This window comes from Heteronotia binoei, chromosome 20 (assembly GCF_032191835.1).
Source record: "Heteronotia binoei isolate CCM8104 ecotype False Entrance Well chromosome 20, APGP_CSIRO_Hbin_v1, whole genome shotgun sequence".
NCBI classification, from domain to species: domain Eukaryota; kingdom Metazoa; phylum Chordata; class Lepidosauria; order Squamata; family Gekkonidae; genus Heteronotia; species Heteronotia binoei.
In genome coordinates, this window is record NC_083242.1 from 16891033 (window position 1) to 16915057 (window position 24025).

General features: G+C 48.3%; 1 protein-coding gene across 1 annotated transcript; it reads right to left on the reverse strand.

Moving 5' to 3' along the window:
- Nucleotides 1–263: 263 nt before the first annotated feature.
- Nucleotides 264–18949, reverse strand: LOC132588144 (WW domain-binding protein 2-like). The gene is made up of 7 exons (XM_060260482.1): nt 18858–18949; nt 15707–15815; nt 9986–10106; nt 7905–7994; nt 5620–5706; nt 2493–2603; nt 264–338 (listed from the first exon to the last, which is right to left on the reverse strand). The coding sequence occupies exons 1-7, from the start codon at nt 18908–18910 to the stop codon at nt 271–273; spliced, it is 639 nt and encodes a 212-aa protein (XP_060116465.1). The 5' UTR covers nt 18911–18949; the 3' UTR covers nt 264–270.
- Nucleotides 18950–24025: the final 5076 nt, after the last annotated feature.

Genomic DNA, 24025 nt, shown 5'->3' on the forward strand with positions numbered 1-24025 from the left:
GTGTAGATGACTGGGGAAGGCAAGGGCAAACCACCCCATAACGTTGTGAAAAGCAACGTCACTCCAGAGTCGAAAACGACTTGTGCTTGCACGGGGGACTACCTTTTTTTAATATTGGAAAACACTATTACAATCAAAAAATTATTTTCTCCATTTTCTGATGTTGGCACAGGGGGGCGTGTTTGTACCCTGTTAGGAAATCCCAAAGATGCAAGAGAGAGGAAAATGCCTTCAGTTTCAGAAAAGGTACCTTTCTGCACTCGTCAGTTCTTAGTCCTGCCTGTTGGTTTGATTCTGGATTTGCTGCCTTCTGCAGTGGCAACAGCCCTCCTGGGTTTCTGGCAAGTGGAGAGAGAGCACACACAGGCTGAATACTTGCAAGACAGTTTTATTTAATGGGGTTTGAGCTATTTTTTTCTGGGATTTTATTTCAATCGGCTGCCTTGCTATTCTCAATATGAACTATGAGCTGCTCTAAAAGGAATGGTGAGATGCAAATATTTCAATTAATAAATTATCTCACCGTCTTTTCTTCCCTTATTTTTCACCATTGCTACATATCGCTAAAGGAGAAGAAGAGATGGGATTTATACGCCGCCCTTCACTCGCAGAGTCCGAGCAGCTTACAATCTCCTTCCCTTCCTCTCCCCGCAACAGACATCCTGTGAGGTAGGTAGGAATGAGAGAACTGCTCTGAGAGAACTGCTCTTGAGATAACAGCTCTGAGAGAATGGCGACTCACCCAAGGTCACCCATTTGGCTACATGTGGAGGAGGACTGGGGGAATCAAGTCCAGTTCTCCCAGATTAGAGTCTGCCGTTTTTAACCACTACGCCACACTGGCGATGAGCCCAGTGTCTACACTTACCAGGTCTGATCTCATGCAAGAATCTGCACAATAAATTTTACTCCAGATATAGGTCCATCCCCACTTCAGAACCGCTAATTTACAACTTGAAAAATGCACCAAACTAAACATCATTCTATTCTAGGACTTAAGGAAAAGGAAAGGTCCCCTGTGCAAGCAACAGTCGTTTCCACTCTGGGGTGACGTTGCTTTCACAACATTTTCACGGCAGACTTTTTATGGGGTGGTTTGCCATTGCCTTCCCCAGTCATCTACACTTCCCCCCCAGCAAGCTGGGGACTCATTTTACCGACCTCGGAAGGATGGAAGGCTGAGTCAACCTCGAGCCAGCTACCTGAAAACCCAGCTTCCGCCGGGGATCGAAATCAGGTCATGAGCAGAGTTTAGGACTGCAGTACTGCAGCTTTACCACTCTGTGCCACGGGGCTCTTCTTCTAGGACTTAAAGAACACACCAAATGCCAAGAGACATGGGCCCACTGCAGTAAAACACAATGAGGAATGAAAGAGGTAGAGATAAGCAACGAACTGCAGTGTATGCATGTATCACCTGTGGCTTCTCTTTGACATCTTCCCTCCTGTCTTCCATTTCCATTTGTCCCTCTGTTCCATTCCCATTTGCCCCTCTCCCTGTTCCTCATTGGTTCAAAGGATACTTGGGACTGGCAGAGTCCAGGGCTCCCTCACCTATAATTTCCCTGTCCCAACCGGATCTACTATATACAATTAATGCAAGATAGGCTTTCTGCACCAGGCCCCATATTCTTGAGTTGGGGGACGAGCCACACCAGAGGTGTCAAACTCTTGTGTTATGAGGGCTGGATCTGACATCAATGAAACCTTGTCGGGCTGGGCCATGTATGTCATATAATGTAATGTCCGGTAACAGATATAAACTTTATAAAGGACACAGACATACACAAAGATTTTTTAAAAAACTTAAAAGATGCTTAAAAGATTAGCACTCTTGCAATATTTTATTTAACAGTTTATGATAACTGACACCTCTTGCTCTGAATTATTAAAATCTGGAGATAGTGTCTGTGTTGCAGTAATCTTGAGTATGCTGTTCAGGTGTTGTTCAGGTGTGTATCTGTAAGTTTCAAGCCTACTTTTGATTACAGAAATCTCATAGTCAATGCTTTGAGCCTAAGACATGGGAGAACATGAAATGGCTGGGCATTGTGAGCTTTTGTCCTTAAGTTGCTTCATCTGCTGGTCAGCCAATGGAGAAAACAGAGGCTTTGCTCTGTAGCTCTTGTGCAATTGAGCAAGCCTGGCAAAGCAAGTTGTGATGCAGAAGGAAGCAAGAGAGAAAGAAGCAGATGACAGTGAGTTGCTCGAAGGCCTGATTGGAGTCCTTTGGGGGCCTGTCCGACCCTCAGGCTACACATTTGACACCATCAGAATGCTTTGTGTCATTACAATGTGATTCTTCCCTCCTGCAATCTGAAGTGGGATCTGACCCACATGAGTGGATGTCTCTGCTGTGTGTGGGAATCAACCTTTGCCTCGGTGTCCCTTCACCCTGCCTTTTCTGTGTGCGCTTCATTCTGATTTCCCCACATTTGTTGACGGAGAAAAGAAGGAAAGAGAATGCCCAGTAAGGCGCATGGCTGATGTACCTGAACCCCGGTTCCCTTGCGGGGACGTGGCTTCCATTTCAGAATAGGGAGGAGGGAGGTCTGGTGGGCCAGGGTATGGGGGAGGCCACAGTGGGAGCATGCTGAGACAACCTGTAATCACAAGAGAAGAAAATTCTCAGAAGTCTGGTTCATATTTGGGGTGCACATACTTCAAGTAGATAATCATTTTATGGACTGCTACAGAAAACTAGCACATAAAGCAAATCTCTCTTCTCTTTTTTGGGGGGTTATTTTTTGTATTTTGTGTGTGCACATGTGTATGTGTGCACCTGGAAGTCATGGAAGCTGACTTCCAGTGACCTGTACTGGGGAATGGAGCACATTCAGAGAAGTGGCTAGATACAGCCTGCCTCCACCTCCCAGCCCTGGTATTCCTTGGAGGTCTTTCCTTCCAAGTCCTTGCCAGGGTTGGCCCTGCTTAGCTTTCAAGATCTGATGAAATTGGGCTTGCCTGGGCTATCCAAGTCAAGGCAGGCAAATCTTGCTGTGCTAGATTTCTGATTGCATGGACTTTCTTTTTGTTGTTAAGGAACACTGAAAGCTAGACTCCACCACCTGGGGACTGAAAAGGTAGTCTGTTCTTCCATGTTAGGGCTCTGCCACTTCATTCTCCTGCATATGAGGCACAGGAATGGGGAGACCTGGGTTCAAATTCCCGCTCTGCCAGCTGACTTCAGGCTAGTCACTCTGTCTCAGCCAAACTCACCTTGTAATTGTCAAGCTCCCTTGCCATGTTACTACTGTATTCTATCCTGTTGCTATTCTGAAACACATGTTATTCTGCTGGGAAAAGGAAGTATGTGGGCCTTCTAACAGTGTCTGTCTCTCAAGGTCATCACTATCTGTTAGAATGTTGTGCTAATGAATTTCATACTGTGAGAAGGTCTGCTTTGTCACAACTTAAGAGTTTCGAACTTATCTCACGCCAGAAAACTAGGCGCGAGATGTAACGGCTAACTGCTTTCATATATATATGCCTCCTCTAGCCTCAAGAGCCCCATGGCGCAGTGTTAAAGCTGCAGTACTGCAGTCCTATGCTCTGCTCATGACCTGAGTTTGATTGTTGGTGCAAGCTGGGTTTTCAGGTAGCTGGCTCCAGGTTGACTCAGCCTTCCATCCTTCCGAGGTTGGTAAAATGAGGACCCAGCTTGAAAACGTTGTGAATGCAACATCACCCCAGAGTTGGAAACGACTGGTGCTTGCACAGGGGACCTTTCCTTTTTCCCTCTAGCCTCTCGCCTCAATTTCGTCACTGGCTTTGCCAGTGGTACTATCCTGCCTTACAATAAATGCTAATCCTCAAGAAATGGAGAGTCGTTCTTATTGATGCTAACTGTAGACTTAACAGTAATGTTGTTAGGGTTATAAAGGTGAGAGGAAGCAGGCTGAAACACAATGACTGACCCAATCAAGTCACCCAGCAAATATCTCAGCTCTCCCAGATCCTTGTCTGAGGTATCGACTGAAGCTGTGGTGATGACTGATGACCCTCAGAAACCTTAAAGGTGAAGCCTGAATATTGGTAACTCTACAGTGGTGGTTCTGGTCAGTGAAACCACATGATAGCGGAAGGACAAACTCCGTTCCTCCCACCACTGCTGTGCCTCTGCTACAAATCTGGTTGGTTTTTGTGAGAGAGGCAGACGGAATGGAGAAAAATTGATGCAAAGTGGGAAAAAAATATTAAGTTCTTGTGGGTCCTACCAGTGTTCCCTCAAAGTTGAGCTAGCACAAGATAGCTCACAGATTTTTTAACCTCCAGCTCACACCTTTTTGTCTCAGCTCAGGGAAAATGGCCCCGGAGCACAATGATTTATGCCCACAACTTTAAAGCCAGCAGCTCACCACTTTAACGCCAGTAGCTACAAAGTAGAATTTTTGCTCACAAGACTCTGCAGCTTAGAGGGAACACTGGCCCTACACATTTTGCAATTCCCTTAATCAGGAGATCCAGTATAAAATACAAGGCAAAATTACAATTCAATTAATTAAATTATATACCATTCTAAAAGTCAAGCCTAAAATTAATTATGACCAGGGACCGTTTTGTAGAAAAACAGGTGGTGGAGCTCATCCAGGGATTGTTATGCAGTTGCACCTACTAATCAATGGACAAGGTAGGGGGGGAGGAGGAGGGGGAACCCTCAGAAAGATTCAGGAGCTGTGCTCCTGTGAGCTCCTGCTGAATCCGAGGTCTGATTACGACAATATTCGTAATTGCAAAACCAAGCAATGTTTTTTTTATTTTTGGTGTTGCAATTATGAATATTCTTAATGTTAGGTCTGACTTCTGAATGGGATATAATTTTTAACTGAATTGAATTGTAATTTTACCTTATATTTTATACTAGATCCCCTGACAAAGTGAATTGCGGATGCGTAAGGATCCCTTAAGAACATAATGAATATTTCCCCCCTTGCACCTGTTTTCCTATGTTCCTTCTGCCTACTAGTGCAGCAACTAATAACATAAGAACATATGAGAAGCCATGTTGGATCAGGCCAGTGGCCCATCCAGTCCAACACTCTGTGTCACACAGTGGCCAAAAAAACAAACAAACCCCAAGTGCCATCAGGAGGTTCACAAGTGGGGCTAGAAGCCCTTCCACTTTGCCCCCCCCCCCAAAAGCACCAAGAATACAGAGCATCACTGCCCCAGACAGAGAGTTCCATCAATATACTGTGGTTAATAGCCACTGATGGACCCCTGCTCCATATATTTATCCAATCCCCGCTTGAAGCTGTCTATGCTTGTAGCTGCCACCACCTCCTGTGGCAGTGAATTCCACGTGTTAATCACCCTTTGGGTGAAGAAGTATTTCCTTTTATCCATTCTAACCCTACTGCTCAGCAATTTCATTAAATGCCCACAAAGTTCTTGTATTGTGAGAAAGGGAGAAAAGTACTTCTTTCTCTACTTTCTCCATCCCATGCATAATCTTGTACACCTGTTGTTTTTTTTTAATATGAAAAAAGACAGGTGATTGGCCTGATGCAGCCATCCAGCTGTCCCCCCCCCCACCCGCCCGATGTTCTCATCACCAGGGCAAAGAGAGGCCAAGCGGCATCCAGGAACCTACAGGACACCATCTCTGTTCATACTTACGAGCAGACCGAGGTGCCGCAGGGTGGCCATAGGTGAAGATGGAGGCAGTGGGGTGTTCTTGGAGGTTGTGGCCCTCTTTCAAGGTGTCTGTTGAGAGTCACAAAGGGAAAATAAAATATTGAGTGTCAAAACGTTTCTTGTTTATTTTTAAAAAATGATATCAGTACAACCATATACTACAGCAGTGCTTAGCTACAGAACAACATACCGTGCCAGTAAGGAGGAGAGAGAGCCTGTGGTGCAGAGTGGTAAAGCTGCAGTACTGCAGTCCAAGCTCTGCTCATGACCTGAGTTCGATCCCAGCGGAAGCTGGGTTCAGGCTCAAGGCTGACTCAGCCTTCCATCCTTCCGAGGTCAGTAAAATGAGTCCCCAGCTTGCTGGGGGGAAAGTGTAGATGACTGGGGAAGGCAATGGCAAACCACCTCATTAAAAGTCTCCCATGCAACATCACCCCAAAGTCAGAAATGACCAGTGCTTGCACAGGGGACTACCTTTACCTTTTAAGGAGGAGAGAGGTATATTAGGGAAGCAGGGGAACACGTGCACTATTTCTTTTATGATTTGATAAAAAGAGTTATCGCAAATCTGGCAAACTAGGACTTAAAAGCAAAGGTTGAATTGATCTCGGCAGAAGCGCAATGTCCAAAATCATTTCGTCTCTGCTGAATGAACCTGCAAATGGGTGCCTGAAGGAGTATTCCAGTCTGGGAGCCGACAGCCAAAGGCGACACTGCAGTTTTGAGGGTAAAAAGGGGAGGACAGAAGAATAATGTAACCTGCTCTGGGTTGCCATGGGGGGAGTGAATAAACAAAACAAACAAACACTCCCATGCCTGTGCGAAGAGATGCTCATGCTGAGACGCTGATACTAGAATATAGGGTCAGTATGTCAGCAAAAGTTTGTATAGTCAAAGTGATAGTATTCCCAGTAGTAATGTATGGCTGTGAGAGTTGGACCATAAGGAAGGCCGAGTGCAGAAGAATAGATGCTTTCGAGCTGTGGTGCTGGAGAAGACTCTTGAGAGTCCCTTGGACTGCAAGAAGAGCCAATCAGTCAGTCCTAAGGGAAATCAACCCAGACTGTTCCCTGGAAGGCCAGATGCTGAAGCTCAAATACTTTGGCCACCAAAGGAGAAGGATGAAGACCCCGATGCTGGGAAAGACAGAAGGCAAAAGAAGAAGGGGACAGCAAAAGCGGAAATGGCTGGACAGTGTTACTGATATAACCAATATGAATTTGAGCAGACTTCGGAGGATGGTGGAGGACAGGAGGGCCTGGCATGACTTGGTCTGTGGGGTCACAAAGAGATGGACTCGACTGTGCGACTGAACAACAACAAATGTTTTTCTAACACACATCTATAAAAATAATCGCTCTTAAAACTGTGCAGGATAGCTGTTGTAGAATGAGTCAAAATGAAAACTGAGTGGCTTCTCTTATGTTCGTACAGTATACAGAGTAGAACGTTGTGATCTGTGCACAAAGTCACATTGTTTATGTGCCTGCACATAAATCTTGTAAAAGAGCCAACTGCAGCTCCAGGAACACAAAGCATTTATAATGTGCAGACTGGCCTAACAGGTACACACAGGCACCTGTTTTCATCTATTATACCATGAATGAATTTATTTATAATGGTCATAGACCAGCAAACAATTCATAAAAGTCCAGTTCATAACTAATAAAAGGCAATATAATTATACAATTATAGTATATGATACTGTCTAAAACAAGGGTCCCCAACCCCCGGGCCGTGGATCACTACCGGTCTGTGGCATGTTGGCAACCGGGCTGCAGCCTCCTCTCCTGGCCCCACTCAGCCTCGCCGCCCCTCCCATGGCACCTCCAGCACCCTCCAGTTTTACGATTTTAAGGCCAGAGAAGGGGCGAAGCACCACCTTCCCTGGCTTTTTAAAGGCCGACACACCCACCCCCCCGATCGGCAGCGAAAACCTCCGTAGCAGCAGTGGGCGATCTGCTGAAGAAGCGCTGCCGCCCTTGTCTCCTCTCCACTTCCTTCCTGGACTCAAACCCGGTTCTCCAGATTCTCCAGTCCACTGCTCTGAACCAGCACATCAAACGGACTATCTGAGTCATCAAGCGCTGAGGCACAATCAAAATTATGCACATGAATTTCTGAGCCAGGGTATTCCCCGGGGCTCTCACAGACTGAAGGCAAGCAGGTTAGCCTCTTCCTAGGGCTGTAGGCTCTACTGAACTGAGCCCTGGACTTTTAAACAGGACAGAGAGGATCTCCAGATCTCAACCACTCATTGGACTCACCTGCTTCAGATAGATCTTTAATCATGTTGAGGCATTCTGCAGCTCCATACTGGAAGATAAGCTTGAAGGACATCATCCCCTGGCTGGAAGCTACACAAAACAAATAAAAGGAAGTCCTTCTTCACCCAAAGTGTGATTAACACATGGAATTCACTGCCACAGAAGGTGGTGGCAGCTGGCTTAAAGAGGGGATTGGATAAACGTATGGAGCAGAAGTCCATCAGTGGCTATTAGCCACAGGGTATAGGTGGAACTCTCTGTCTGGGGCAAGCGATGCTCTGTATCCTTGGTGCTTAGGGGGGGGGCAACAGTGGGAGGGCTTCTAGTGTCCTGGCCCCACTGGTGGACTTCCTGATGGCACCTGGGTTTTTTGGTCACTGTGTGACACTGAGTGTTGGACTGGATGGGCCATTGGCCTGATCCAACATGGCTTCTCTTATGTCTGGGACAATGATGTTCTATATTCTTGGTGACTGGGGGGCACAGTGGGAGGGCTTCTAGTGTCCTGGCCCCGCTGGTGGACCTCCTGATGGCTCCTGGGTTTTTTGGTCACTGTGTGACACTTAGTGTTGGACTGGATGGCCCATTGGCCTGATCCAACATGGCTTCTCTTATGCCTGGGACAATGATGTTCTATATTCTTGGTGATTGGGGGGCACAGTGGGAGGGCTTCTAGTGTCCTGGCCCCACTGGTGGACTTCCTGATGGCACTTGGGTTTTTTGGTCACTGTGTGACACTGAGTGTTGGACTGGATGGGCCATTGGCCTGATCCAACATGGCTTCTCTTATGCCTGGGACAATGATGTTCTATATTCTTGGTGATTGGGGGGCACAGTGGGAGGGCTTCTAGTGTCCTGGCCCCACTGGTGGACTTCCTGATGGCACTTGGGTTTTTTGGTCACTGTGTGACACTGAGTGTTGGACTGGATGGGCCATTGGCCTGATCCAACATGGCTTCTCTTATGCCTGGGACAATGATGTTCTATATTCTTGGTGATTGGGGGGCACAGTGGGAGGGCTTCTAGTGTCCTGGCCCCACTGGTGGACCTCCTGATGGCTCCTGGGTTTTTTGGCCACTGTGTGACACAGAGTGTTTGACTGGATTGGCCATTGGCCTGATGATCCAGCATGGCTTCTCTGATGTTCTTAGAAGATATGAGAGGAGAACTTAACCCAGGATGAGACATAATTTATGTCATACTCTCCCTCCCCAAATGGAACCGGCTTTTTTCTACAGTATAATTTATGGTGCTCTCACCTGGATACCCAGGTTGGTCTGATCTCATAAGATCTCAGAAGCTAAGCCAGGGTGCCCTGGTTTGTATTTGGATGGGAGACAGTCGGGAGGACAGGGGAAGACAACAGCAAACCACCTCTGAACATCTGTTGCCTCGAGAATGTGAAGGAGTCATCAAAAGTCAACTGTGGCCTTACAGCACTTTCTACCATCACCACCATTTTACGGCAGCTGCAATCTTTGAAAGGTAATCTCCTGCTGCTGTTTTTATCTAAGGGACACAGGAGGAGCCCATGAGACAAACTAGAATATGGTTTGTGCAGGCTCCAACTGTGCCTATACATCAAAAGACAATTCCTGTTTTTTGGTCCCTGTCTTGGATACATCATTCATTTCCATGCCTTGATCTCTGGGAATTCAAGTCAAAATGTCATGTGAGTTGCCAGCCCCCTCTTGGAGGGATGCCTTTTGCACATACGGGGGTCTGAGTGTTCAATGTGCCTTGAGTCTCAGTGAGAAAGAGGGATCATAAATAACATAAAAAGGTAAACATAGTCCACCAGTTGTTTTCGACTCTGGGGTGATGTTTTCACGGCAGATGTTTTATGGAGTGGTTTGCCATTGCCTTCCCCGGTCATTACACTTTTCTCCCCAGCAAGCCGGGTACTCATTTTACCGACCTCAGAAGGATGGAAGGCTGAGTCGACCTGGAGCCGGCTACCTGAACCAGCTTTCGCTGGGATTGAACTCAGGTCATGAGCACAGGGCTCCGACTGCCGTACTGCAGCTTTATCACTCTGCGCCACGGGTAATAAATACTCAGACATGGGTAATAATAAATACTCAGGGTTCCTTTGATGCACTGGAGTTTGGAGTCAGGCTCATCCTCCAACAGACAACCTTGCAGAAGCTGAAGTGGGAAACGAATGATGGTCGATCCCTTGTCTTTGTGCTGGAATACAATCTAGGAAGAACATCAAGTAAGCATTCACATGCAGGAAAGAATAGCGTTGTTGCTGGCAACAGCATGATTAGTGTTAGCTGCACATTGGAAAAGCAGTATACTACCCTCCACACAAGCCTGAAGGTCATGACTTCTTTCCTTTTTGGGTAAGCCTTATGCATTTAGTTCTGGTTTACAGATAGAACGCAGTTAAGAGAAGTGTATTGCCCTTTGGTTCCCAATAATTTCTTATTTAACTAAAAATGTTCTCCCCCCCCCCCCCGCAAATAAATTTTATCACGGCCTTATTTACTTTTTGACTTGCCTGACGTATATAAGCACTGAGTAGTTATGTGTTTCTGAATATGCCTGCTCTTCGCAGCTAAAAACAATGTCAGCTCTTCACAGTTAAAAACAATATAAGCTGGTTTAAAATACTGACTGTTTGTATATATCTGCCTTCCAACTACTGCACTATATTCTTCCAAATTTATCTTGCATTTGGTTTTATGCTTTTGGAGAGACCATGCTGTCCCCTATAAGGAAACATTGCTGTCGCTCTGCTGTTGGTTTTGTTTTGTCTGCTGAAAAAATTGTAATAAATAGTAATAATAACTGTCTGTTTCTTTCTTTCTTTTTCTTTTTTAAAGAAAGCACTCAACAAAAGTCGGTCAGTTTCTTCTCTGGGAAATGAAAGGACTCTTTCCACCCCATCATCCCTTGGGCCATTGTACCAGTCTGCCTTCCACCCCAGCTAAGGGTGTTTTTACACTGACAGTTTGTGACTCTCTATCACCGCATTGGAAACTCACCTTTTACATTACCTAACGTTCTCACAACTGTTTTGCATCGTTGCTGCCCGAAGCATCTACATTTGTTTCGGTGAGGTGCGTTTTAGAGCTGCTGCTGCAACGTTTTTCTCCACACTAGTTTTGATCTGGTCTTTTCTCGACAGGCATTTCAAACTTGTATTGTAGAAGTTTTCATGCGTTTTAAAAGACTCCTCCAAAAGCCACCACAAGGTGCAGTAATTTGCATGAGAACTGACAGCTGTCAGACTTGGAACTTCAAAGTGAACGGACCATCATTTGTATCAAAGTAAATCCATTTATTTGAGAACTAGTGGTCTGGGGTAGAAGCAAGTTGGGATTGATACAGTTGACAGGGTTGCATACCATTTTAACCTCTAACATCAAAAGCTAAACTCATTCTTCACACATTTGGGAGGCAATTGCCGGTTCCCATACCTTCTTATCTCTTTCCCAAGGATGGAACCCAGCTGGTTACCTTGAGGCATGCTATCTTCAAAGGCTCGCTACATTTGTTAGTACTATGCAAGGAATTCCCTAGGGAGTTAGTGGCTGTTACCAAAACGTTTGAAATGCAATCTTCTGTTCCCAGGCCCTTTGCCTCAAGATGGAGTCAGTTAGGCCAAGGGCCTGGGAAGTCAGCACTCATTTTAAACAGTCAAGTTACAATGTCTGACAACAGCACTTGAAATTTTTATATATCATTGCTTGCCTCATCTAGTAATTTAAATTTGTATTTTTTTTTTGCAGTGTTGACACGATTTCCAAGCAATCGTATACATTTAAGCACTGGTATTCTGGCTGCCCTCTGATCAGAGACCCCCCCCACCAAATTGAAACGCTTAAATGTAAAAGGAAAATAATTAAAGCGGAACAGTGGCAGGCGATTTAAAGACTCTAAAATTCTGGATCAAACTGAATGTAAAAACACCCCAAAGCTCCTCTCCTCCTCATTCTCTGATTTTACAGCATCCCTCCCCGAAAACATCAGGGCCCTGCGGGACCTGCCACAGTTCCGCCAGGCCTGTGAGACCAAACTATTTAAGCGTGCCTTCAACCGTTAAGGGGAGGTAGCAAATGTTCCACAGCACTGACAGTCCCATTGGACAAATCTAGATATTCGGAAACATTGATGTGCATCTTGGATTTTATGGTTAAAATGTGTGAAATTTACTTTATTGTATATTGTTTTTAATATTCAATGTGGTTTTTAACTGTTGCTAGCCACCCTGAGCCTGTTAGGGAGGGTGGGATATACATTTGATAAAATAAATAAATAAATAAAATGCACACAAAGAATTTTTCAAAAAGATGGCTGAAGCACAGATTTCAGTCCCTAAGGGCCTTCCTCAGTGGTCAACATATAAAATGTAAAGAAAAAGGTAGTCCCCTGTGCAAGCACTGGTCGTTTCCGACTCTGGGGTGACATTGCATCACAATGTTTTCATGGCAGACTTTTTACGGGGTGGTTTGCCATTGCTTTCCCCAGTCATCTACACTTTCCCCGCAGCAAACTGGATACTCATTTTACCGACCTCGGAAGGATGGAAGACTGAGTCAATCTGGAGCCGGCTACCTGAACCCAGCTTCCGCCAGGATCAAACTCAGGTTGTGAGAAGAGCTCGGACTGCAGTGTTGCAGCTTTACCACTCTGTGCCACGGGGCTCTTAAATATAAAATGTACAAAGGCCCATATCCAGGAAAAAAAACGATAGAAAGCCAGCTTTTGCTTCTAGAATTATCAAATAAGTAGGAAAAAAATGAGAGGAAAAACCAAAATTATTTTATGCATTAATTTTTAAAAAAAACTTTAAAAAGTCATTGTAAGCTGTTATCTTATATGATGTGCAGTTACTTGAAATGATACAAAGTAAGCCATAGCATACGGTTATTGTGGTGATTGGAAGCAGGGGTAAAATTCTAGCAGGAGCTCCTTTGCATATTAGGCCACGCACCCCTGATGTAGCCAATCCTCCAAGCGCTTACAAGGCTCTTTTTGTAAACTCTTGGAGGATTGGCTACATCAGGGGTGTGTGGCCTCATATGCAAAGGAGCTCCTGCTAGAATTCCACCCGACTGGAATTCCATCAAATGGATATGTTCAAGTTCAAGACCTTTAATGGCATAATAAAATAATAAATAAATAAACCAAACAGGAACTAAAATGAAAGCAGCAATTAAGACAATGTCACTGAGGAAAAAATACTATTTTTTTTTTCTCAGTGACATTTTCTTAATTGCTTCTTTCATTTCAGTTCCCATTTGTATTTTGTATTTATTATTTTATTATGCCATTAAAGGTCTTGAACTTGAACTTGGATATGTGAAACTGCAGATGGTTTGCCAATTTTATGCAGTCTGATAGTCAGACAGAATATTTTAAAATTCACTTTTGTGTACAATTTATATGAAATGTTATACATTTTTATGAATTATGTTATAACTTATAGGTAGCTTGACCCTCTATAACACTTTGGGTTCAGTCCCCCCCCCCCTCTTTTTTCTTTGCAGCAGAGAGGGCAAGGGACTCTTAAACCACTAATGTTAAGATGCAAGCTTCCTATTGGTATTGTCTATCTTGGCTAGCCCTCACGGCTGGATTAACAATTCGGCCAAGTAGGCACTGGCCTATGGGCCTCCTTGCTGTTAGGGGTCCCGGGCTGGTTCTCCCTGCCCCCTGCTTGCAGCCCTCCCAGCCTGCATGCGCAGGCTGAGCCGCTCTTTGCCCAACTTGTCTGGTGTGGCTGCTGCTGGCGTCTTCACCAAATTTGCCTCTCTGCCTCTCCTCCCATCAGCTTTGTCAAAGGGGCTGTCATGATCCTGGGCCTAGTGAGGCCTGCAGGCCCAGGGAAGCCTGCTTAGGAGTACTGGGGAAGAGAATATATAAAAGCCAAGCCCAGGCAGAGTGTGTTTTTTTCCTAGGAGGCATAGCTGAGGAAAAGCTGCTGCCAGGAAGAGACCCTTGCCCTGGGAGGTAGGGTGAGTAGGCTCAGGTCTGACTGACAGTTTAGGGACAGTAAATTTAGATGCGTTAGGGCATTTGGTTATTTCCCCCTTCACCCCTTTTACTGTTTTATGCACCTTGTTTGTTATATTGCACTGAGCTTTTAATAAACCCTTTTCCCCCTGTTCACGCTGCCTGGTCCTCACGCCCATTATTTGGCCTAAGCTAAGGGAGACCTGGAAGGGCTTGGGAGGGTACTCTGGACCAGGCCTGTAGCCAGAAAATCTTTGGTGGGGAGGCCCACAGAATAACATTTCGGAAGAAGGGCCGCCTCCCTCGAGGCCCCCACTCTCTCTTGTGCCGCTTCTCTGGCGCCCCCCACCCCCCTCCACAACACCTCCCCCTCCCTCCCTCCCACCCCGTGAAGCGCCGGCTTCTCCTGGGACTCTTTCCAGCTCCCCACCTAGGGTTGCCAAGTCCAATTCAAGAAATATCTGGGGACGGAGCCAGGAGACTTTGGGGGTGGAGCCAGGAGACATCGGGGCAAAGCCAGGAACAAGGGTGTGACAAGCATAATTGAACTCCAAGGGAGTTCTGGCCATCACATTTAAAGGAACCGCCCACCTTTTTAAATGTCTTCCTTCCATAGGAAATAATGAAGGATAGGGGCACCTTCTTTTGGGGCTCATAGAATGGGACCCCCTGGTCCAATCGTTTTGAAGCTTGGGAGATACTTTGGGGAGAGTCACTAGATACTATACTGCAAATTTGATGCCTCTACCTCAAAAAACAGCTCCCCCAGAGCCCCCGAAACCTCCAGATCAATTCCCCATTATACCCTATGAGAATCAATCTCCACATAGAGAATAATGCTCAGCAGACATGAGAGGATGCAAGGACTACAAGTCCCAGCATGCACCTCGCAAAGGGAGGCCAGACTGGAGCGAATAGCAGGCCGGTGGTGGGCGGGTCTTTGTAACTCGGAGGAAGGGAGAATCCTGAAGCCAGGCAAGGAAAGAGACATGATGCCATTCCACCCCCCCACCCCCCGCTATCAGGTTTTTAGGGAGCGGGGGATTAGGCTGCTAATTCAGGGGTCCCCCGGCAGGGCGGGGGGTTGGGAAGCCTATCCCCACCCTGTGCCGATCAGGGGAAAAGCAGCGTGGGGAGGCCAGCACTCCTCTGCCATCCGTCCAGCGCTCTCTGGAGCTTTAGCGCTGGGGCTGCGGCCGAAGAGGGAAGTAGGGAGGAAGCAGTGGAGGCAGCGGGTGCTCTTGCAGGGCTTGCTGGTGCTTCCTTTCACCGCAGCCCCAGCGCTAAATCTCCAGAGAGTGCAGTATAGCTGGCAGAGGAGCACGGCTTTTCCCGTGATTGGCGCGGGGGGCGGGGTCTGGAAAGAGCCCCAGGAGGAGCTGGCGCTTCATGGGGTGGGAGGTAGGAAGGGAGGGGGAGGCACCGCACAGAGGAGACAGGGGGTTCCAAGAGCAGCAGGGAGTTCAGGGGCTGCCAGGAGGGGCCACACTAATCAAAGGGGGGTTCAATGGAGGGGCCCTCCCCCCCGGGCCCTCCCATGGCTTCAGGCCTGCTCTGGGCCTTCTCAAGGGAGACCCTTAACCCCCAGTGGTGGCAGCAATTGGTAAGACCCCCCTGAGTCTTGACAGGGAGTTTTGAGAAGGTGCCTGCAGGCTGCAGGAGGTGCTGCGGGTGGTTTGGTGGGAACTCTGATTCTGAGAAAATTTGTGAGGGGGCCCCCAAGATTTTGACCGCCTGGGGGTTTAAACTGGCACTGCTAGCCCTGGAGCCATGAGACTTGCCGTCACCTTTTATAAAATGCCCGTCCTTCCCTCTTTTAGCCTTTGCGCTCTTACTTTGTATTGGGTGAGGTACAACACCCCTTTCTTGGCACCCCGGAGCTCTTCGGGGAAATCTGGCCTGTCTTCCAATAATAACGAGACCTTGCTGAAATGAGCAAGCACCCTGGAAGCAAGAATAGTGGGCAAAATCACAAACGGAACAAACATACTCCAAAAGAACCAGAAAGTCACCCTGACCTGGACAGGCCGGGCAAGCCTGATCTTGTCAGATCTCAGAAGCTAAGCAGGGTTGACCCTGGCATGTATTTGGATGGGAGGCCTCCTTGGAATACCAGGACCAGAAGGCAGAGGCAGGCAAGCCATCACTTCTAGCTGCTGTAATTTATGCAATGGTCTCCGCCTCCAGATTGGATCACTGTGCCAGTTTGGTGTAGTAGTTAAGTGCGCTGACTCTTATCTGGGAGAACCGGGTTTGATTCCCCACTCCTCCACTTGCAGCTGCTGGAATGGCCTTGGATCAGCCATAGCTCTCACAGAGTTGTCCTTGAAAGGGCAGCTTCTGGGAGAGTTCTCTCAGCCCCACCCACCTCATAGGATGTCTGTTGTGTGTGTGTGGGGGGGAAGGTAAAGGCGATTATAAGCCGCTTTGAGACTCTGAGATTCAGAGTTAGGGCAGGGTATAAATGCAATATCATCATCATCATCATCTTTGAAACATCCAAGCCCCATTAGAGGTTGCCAGAAGTCAGCTATGACTTCTAGGCATGCACACGCGCACACACACACACACAAATAAAGAACCAGGAAGTCACAGCAGAACGAAAGAAATCAGGGTGTGAGTGTTGCATCCCTCTGCTTGCCTGGAGTTGAGAAACAGTCCATATATAAAGTTGCCTTATGCTTAGTCAAACATAAGAGAAGCCATGTTAGGGATGGTGGCTCAGTGGTAGAGCATCTGCTTGGTAAGGAGAAGGTCTCAGGTTCAATCCCCGGCATCTCCAACTAAAAAGAGTCCAGGCAAATAGGCATGAAAAACCTCAGCTTGAGACCTTGGAGAGCCATTGCCAGTCTGAGTAGACAATACTGACTTTGATGGACTGAGGGTCTGATTGAGTATAAGGCAGCTTCATATGTTCATGTTTGATCAGGCCAATAGCCCATTCAGTCCAACACTCGTGGCCATACAGTGGCCAAAAAAACCCAAGTGCCATCAGGAGGTCCACCAGTGGGGCCAGGACACTAGAAGCCCTCCCACTGTGCCCCCCAAGCACCAAGAATACAGAGCATCACTTGCCCCAGACATAAGAATATAAGAGAAGCCATGTTGGATCAGGCCAGTGGCCCATCCAGTCCAACACTGTGTCACACAGTGGCCAAAAAACCCAAGTGCCATTAGGAGGTCCATCAGTGAGGCCAGCACACTAGAAACCCTCCCACTGTCCCCGCACCCCCCAAGCATCAAGGTCAGGATTGTCTACTCAGACCAGCAGAGGCTCTCCAGACCCCTGGTAGAAGTCCTTCTCATAACCTACAACCAGTCCTTTTAGTTGGAGACACTGTGGATTGAACCTGGGACCTTCTATCTGCAGAGTAGGGGCTCTTCTCCTCCCCACAGCCCCAGAATGAGCTCTTACCACTGATGACTCCTTTGGCAATCTGAACCCCAGGACTTACAAGAATACCCTTTATAATTAGATCCAAGTGGGCAGCCACGTTGGTCTGAAGCAACAGAACAAAGCCATAGACAAGTCGCACCTTTAAGACCAACTAAGTTTGATTCAGAATGTAAGCTTTCGTGTGCTCTAAGAGCAAACTTCATCTGATGACATCTGTTTAGAGCATACGGAAGCTTACATTCTGAATCAAACTTAGTTGGTCTTAAAGGTTGTCTATGGCTTTGTTCTCTTACCCTTTATAAATGCTCATAGATCCAGGATTTAGCCGTGTTAAGTCTGTTGCTGCAAAATAATAGTCCAGTAGCGCTAGGCTTGCCAGGTCCAGCTCAAGAAATATCTGGGGACTTTGGGAGTGGAGCCAGGAGCAAGGTTGTGACAAGCATGATTGAACTCCAAAGGGAGTTCTGGCCATGACATTTAAAGGGACCTTTTAAATGCCTCCCCTCCACTGGAAATAATGAAGGATAGGGGCACCTTCTTTTGGGGCTCATAAAATTGGCCCCCCAATCCAATCTTTTTGAAACTTGGAGGGTGTTTTCAGGAGAGGCACTGGATGCTATGCTGCAGATTTGGTGCCTCTATCTCAAAAAACAGCCCCCTCCTGAATTCCAGATACCCACAGATCAATTCTCCATTATACCCTATGGGAATTGGTCTCCATAGGGAATAATGGAGTGCCCAGCAGGTATTTCCCTCCCTCCCCACCCGCTTTCTGATAGTTCTGAAGTGAGGGAAGGGCCTCTAAACTGGGGGATTCCTTGGCCCGACCTGGGGATTGGCAACCCTAAGTAGAACCTGTAAGTCTAACAAATGAGAAATGTTATTGTAGCACAAGCTTTTGAGAAGCACAGCATCTGACGAAGAGAGCTGTACTTCTCACAAGCTTATGCTATGATAGAATTTGTTAGTCTTAATGGTGCTACTGGGCTCCTTACTTTATAATTGGGTGTCCACTGATAATTTTTTAAAGCTTCTAGTCCTCATTTAAATAATTCAGCCTTCCAGGCCAAAGGCTTAGCTCAGGAAACTGCTGACTGGCAGTAGAAGAGTTAGATTTGTGTTCAGTGACACCTTGAAGACAACAAGATTTCCAGAGTATACGTTTTTGAGCATCAAAGCTCTCTTCCCTGGTATCTGAGCTTTGACTCTCAAAAGCTTATATCCAAATCATGTTGGCCTTTAATGTGCTACTGGACTTGAATCTTGCTGTATAGAAGGAAGAGGTGATTGGATTTATACCCTGTGCTTCCCTCAGAGCGGTTTACAAACTTCCCCTTCTTCTACTCACAACAGACACCTTGTGAGGTAGGCGGGGCTGAGAGAGCTCTGAGAGAACTGCTCTTGAGAGAACAGCTCTGAGAGAATTGCGGATGGACAAGATCACCCAGCCGGCTGCACATGGAGGAGTGGGGAACCAAACCCGCTTCTCTAGAGTCCGCTTCTCTTAACTAATACACCAAACTGGCTCTCTCACACAATGAGACCTGTAATTACATGCCACCCTCACACAAAGCATCCCTCCCCCTTACCTTTCTTCAGAATTGTTGGCTGACCTGGAGAACTGATACCGAGTCACCTCCATGGTGAGCAGCACTCCTCTCAGCCTCTGAAGCACACTTTCACTGAGGAGCACTGGAGGGCTCAAGGTAGTTGGGCTGAGATATCTAAGTACCTCTGTGATGTCGACAGATGAGGTAACAGCACAGGCTCTGACTTCAGTTTGGCTTTTTTCCTGGAGGTCCCTCATTTTTAGGGTTTGGTTTTGGTTTTGCGGCCCACTTTGGTTTTGCAGCTCAGCTTCAGTGCTGATTGGGTAATATTTCTGAGAGATGATCCAATGAATAAATGCGTCAGGGACAAAGGTATCCCATTCAGAAGAGAGGGCAACACCAGATCTCCTTCGTGACAGAACACAAGCAGTAGCAGCACATTGAGCCATTTTGCTCAAGCACACGAGGGCAAAGAAGACTGCAGATTTATACCCCGCCCTTCTCTCTGACTCAGAGCAGCTTACAATCTCTTATATCTTCTCCCCCCACAACAGACACCCTGTGAGGTGGGTGAGGCTGAGAGAGCTCTCATAGCAGCTGCTCTTTCAAGAACAACTCCTGAGATAACTATGGCTCACCCAAGGCCATTCCAGCAGCTGCAAGTGGAGGACTGGGGAATTAAACCTGGTTCTTCCAGATAAGAGTTTGTACACTTAACCACTACTCCAGACTGGCTCTCATGGTTAGTCATTGAGGTACCAGCAATGTTGCTGGGGCTGATGGTATTGGAGAAGGCACTGTGTTATGCCCTGCATTCTAATCTCTATGTACAGCACAGTGCACGCTACAGAGGCGACCAGTGGAACCCCACTGGTCCCCGGATGTAGCTCGCTAATACGCACCGCCTATCAAGATCTGTGGCGGGAAGTTTAACTGACCAGGATTGGACCTGGCCTCACAAAGGGTTGTTCCGGGGCATGTATATAATTGGGACCCGGCCCGCCATTCTCTCTTTTGTGATGTACCATCTAATAAAGTATATTGCCTTCAACACGTCTCATCATCGAGTACATTACACTGGCGACGAGGATGGGATCTAGCTAGGTGACTCCCCAAGCGGGAAGTCGCTGACCTGGCTGGAGACGAGGAATGCACAGAGCCGCAAGGGACAGAAGCGCCCGCCGCCGCCATGGCGAACCCGAGTGTAACGACGGGCCACCTTGCTGAGTTCGACCCCGCCAACCCAGAGAGGTGGGAGACCTACATGGAGAGGGTCGAATGCTACCTACGTGCGAACATGATTACCGATGACAGCTGCATGAGGGACGTACTCCTGAGTGTCTGCAGGGAGGCCACCTTCGAGATCGCCAAAGGTCTCTCGGCCCCCGCGAAGCTCACAGAGAGAACGTATGGGGAGATCGTCAGACTCCTCACCGGGCATTTCTTGCCCCAGCCTTCCATCATCGCCCGCCGATTCCTCTTCCACAAGAGAGATGAAGGGCCCGGAGAAACGGCTGCCGTCTACCTAGCCGCTCTCCGCCAGATTGCAGGGAACTGCGGCTTCGACAAGCGGGAGGAAGCCCTGAGAGACTGATTCGTCTGGGGCCTCCGAGACGAAAGGCTGCAACAAAAGCTCTTCGAAAAGGTGGAGCTCACCCTGCAACAAGCTTTCAACGAAGCAACTGCGTTCCAGAGAATCACCACATCGTACAACAACCCGCGAGGGGAAGCAGTCCACCAAGAAGAGATGGCGCCTGGCGACCCAGAGGACAAAGAGGCCAATCAGCTCCGCTGCCAACAAGGCATGGGGCCGAGAGCACCCGCGCGGCAACGAGCAACAGAGAGACCAGCCAACAGCAAGTGTGCCAGCTGTGGCAACCCCCACGAGAGACCGGACTGCCCCTATCGCAACATGGACTGCAGGAACTGCGGAAAGGTGGGCCACATAGCGTGGGCTTGCCGGGCCAAGACCAATCGCAGACTCCAGACCGCTCACCACGACTCGACCGAGGCTCACACGACAGCATCTTTTTTTTTTAAATTTATTTTGAAAAGCTTTATTAATATAAGGTTCAAGGTACAATAGTGATGAGACATCAACAGATGTGTAGCATGTACCAATATAAAATAGGGAAATGGAAACATACAACGTTAGCTATTAAAGGCTAATTACAACATTAGTTGACATGACATCAAAATAGCATGGTATGAGTCATTAGGGTTCCTGCTGTCCTTCGAGACTTTATCAATAAAGGGACACCATTTGCACATAAAGTCTAGGGAAGTGGTTTGGGAGGAGCAACGAGGATCCAAATCATAGGTGAGCTTATCTAAGACAAAATAATCCCACAATTTCAGCCACCATGCCTGTCTCGAAGGAGGAGTTTGTTGCTTCCAAACCAGGGCAATCGCGAATTTAGCTGCTACGAACATGTGTGAAACTAGTTCTTCTGTGTGGTCAGGAGCGCGTGAGGCGCCTGCAAGGTTCAGAAGAGCGTACTCTGGCGTGAATGGTGGAGAGTATGAGGTGAGGGCATGCACTTCTTGGTAAATTAGCCTCCAAAAGCTTTGTATGACGGGGCACGACAGCATCGATCAGCCTGCAGGTACTGAACTTGCCCCTCATCGCCCCCAACAAAGTCAGACTGTCGGTCCTAATCGAGAGCGCTCCTTGCCAAATGGAGTTGGACTCGGGCTCCTCCATCTCCATAATTTCGGAGGAGACCCTAAGAAAACTGTGCCCCCGTCGCCAGCTCCAATTGAGACCGGCTGATTTTATACTGCGGGACTTCCAGAAAAACCCCGTGCACATTGTGGCCATGGTACAGGTAGAGAGGAATAACTTCAGGGGGCCACTGGACATTCTAGTGGTAAAGCGCAAGCTCACCACATTACTGTGGCTGGCCTGGTTTTGACTGCTAGGTATTCAAATTGTGGGGGTGCAGCAGATGCAAATGAATAACTTCGAGAACGTGTGCCGGGAATTCCCCGAAGTTTCTGATGGGTCCCTGGGGAGTTACAAGGTGCCGCCCATCACCTTACCTCTCGATCCCCTCATTAGACCGATAAGACTGAAGGCCAGGCGAGTTCCGTTCGCTCTAAAACCTAAAATAGAAGCGGAGCTGGACTGACTCATGGCCCAGGGAGTACTAGAACCGGTGTCCTATGCAGCCTGGGAAACCCCCATAGTCACGCCAGTGAAGCCAAACGGGGAGGTGCGAATATGCGCTGACTACAAGTGCACTATAAATAAAGTGCTCCAGGACAACCCATACCCCGTTCCGGTGGTCAGCCACATCCTGGCGGCCCTAGCTGGCTCTAAGGTTTTCGGGAAACTGGACCTGGCCCAAGCGTACCAGCAACTCCCAGTAGACCCCAAGACAGCAGAAGCTCAGACCATTGTGACCCACAGGGGAGCTTTTAGGGTGCGGCGGTTGCAATTTGGGGTTAGTGTAGCTCCAGGGATCTTTCAGAGCATAATGGACTCTCTTCTCAAAGGGATCCCCAGAGTGCAACCGTTTTTTGATGATGTTCTGATCGCCACCCCGGATGCGGAGGAGTTTAGCAGCTGCCTGAGAGAGGTACTCCGCCGCTTCCAGACGGCGGGTCTGAAAGTAAAGAGGGAAAAGTGCTCACTAGGGGTGCCGAGGGTGTTCTTAGGCTTTGCGGTAGACGCCGCAGGAATCCACCTGACGGAGGACAAGAACAGGGCGATAGTCCACGCCCTGCCCCCCACGTGCAAGACGGAGCTACAAAGTTTCTTGGGATTATTAAATTTTTACCATTTGTTCTTGCCCCACAAAGCGGCCATCGTGGAACCCCTCCACAGGCTGCTAGATAAACACGCCCCGTGGGTCTGGGGAAAGCAGCAGGCCGCCGCTTTTCAGGCAGTCAAAGACCTCCTTGTTTCCAATGCAGTGCTCCACCACTTTGACGAAGCCCTACCACTGATTTTGGCTTGTGATGTTTCCCCGTACGGGGTGGGCGCAGTTCTGGGGCACCAACTCCCAGACGGGAGGGAGGTCCCCGTGGCCAACTATTCGAGAACCCTGACCTCCGCAGAGCGTAACTACGCTCAGATTGACAAGGAGGCCTTGGCAATCGTGGCGGGCGTGCATAAATTCAATGATTACCTTATGGTAGGCGTTTCACGATTGCCACGGACCATAAGCCACTCCTGGGCCTCCTCGCCCCAGACCGCCAAACCCCACAAATTTTGTCACAGCGAATCCTGAGGTGGAACCAATTTCTGAACTCGTACACATACACCCTGGTTCACCGCCCGGGCAAAGCTATGGGGCACGCAGACGCCCTCAGCTGCCTGCCGCTACCCGCGACGGACCCAGATCCTGCCCCTGCCCACCATGTGATGCTACTGGAGTTTCTACCCGAGCACCCCCTCCATGCTGCTGAGGTGGCTTGGGCCATGGGCACGGACTATATACTTGCACAAGTTTTGGACTGGGTGGGAAGGGGGTGGCCTACGGGCAAACTGGACACAAAATTCAGGGTGTTCACATCACGCAGAGACGAGCTGACCACATACAAGGGGTGCATACTCTGGGGTAGCAGGGTGGTGGTTCCCCCCCACTGCGGAAGCAAGTGTTAGAAGCTTTACATGAAACACACCCGGGGATAGTGTGGATGAAGGCCCTGGAACGCAGTTACATATGGACGATGAGATAGAGGGGTGGGTGAGAAGGTGCCAACCCTGCCAGGAGTCCCAGCCTGATCCGCCCAGCACCCCCGTCCACCACTGGGAGTCCAACCGGAGGCCATGGTCCCGGCTTCATCTAGATTTTGCAGGGCCATACCAGGGCCAAATATTCTTCATCCTGGTCGATGCTTACACCAAGTGGTTAGAAGTGATCCCCGTAGCTTCCACCTCCACAGCAGCAGCAGTCACAGCCTTGCGAAGGGTCTTTTGCACACACGGAATCCCCGATACCCTGGTCACGGACAATGGGACTGCTTTCACCTCCGTGGAATTCTGGGAGTTCTTGAACCGATACCTCATCCAGCACATTTGGTCCGCCCCCTTCCATCCGGCCACCAACGGCCAGGCAGAGTGCATGGTGCGCACCACCAAAGAGGCCGTGGGTCGCATTGTACAGGGTGACGGGGACCACCACCTGGCAGCCTTCCTATTTCATAACAGAATCACCCCCAACCCTGTCACCGGGTCAAGCCCTGCCGAATTACTAATG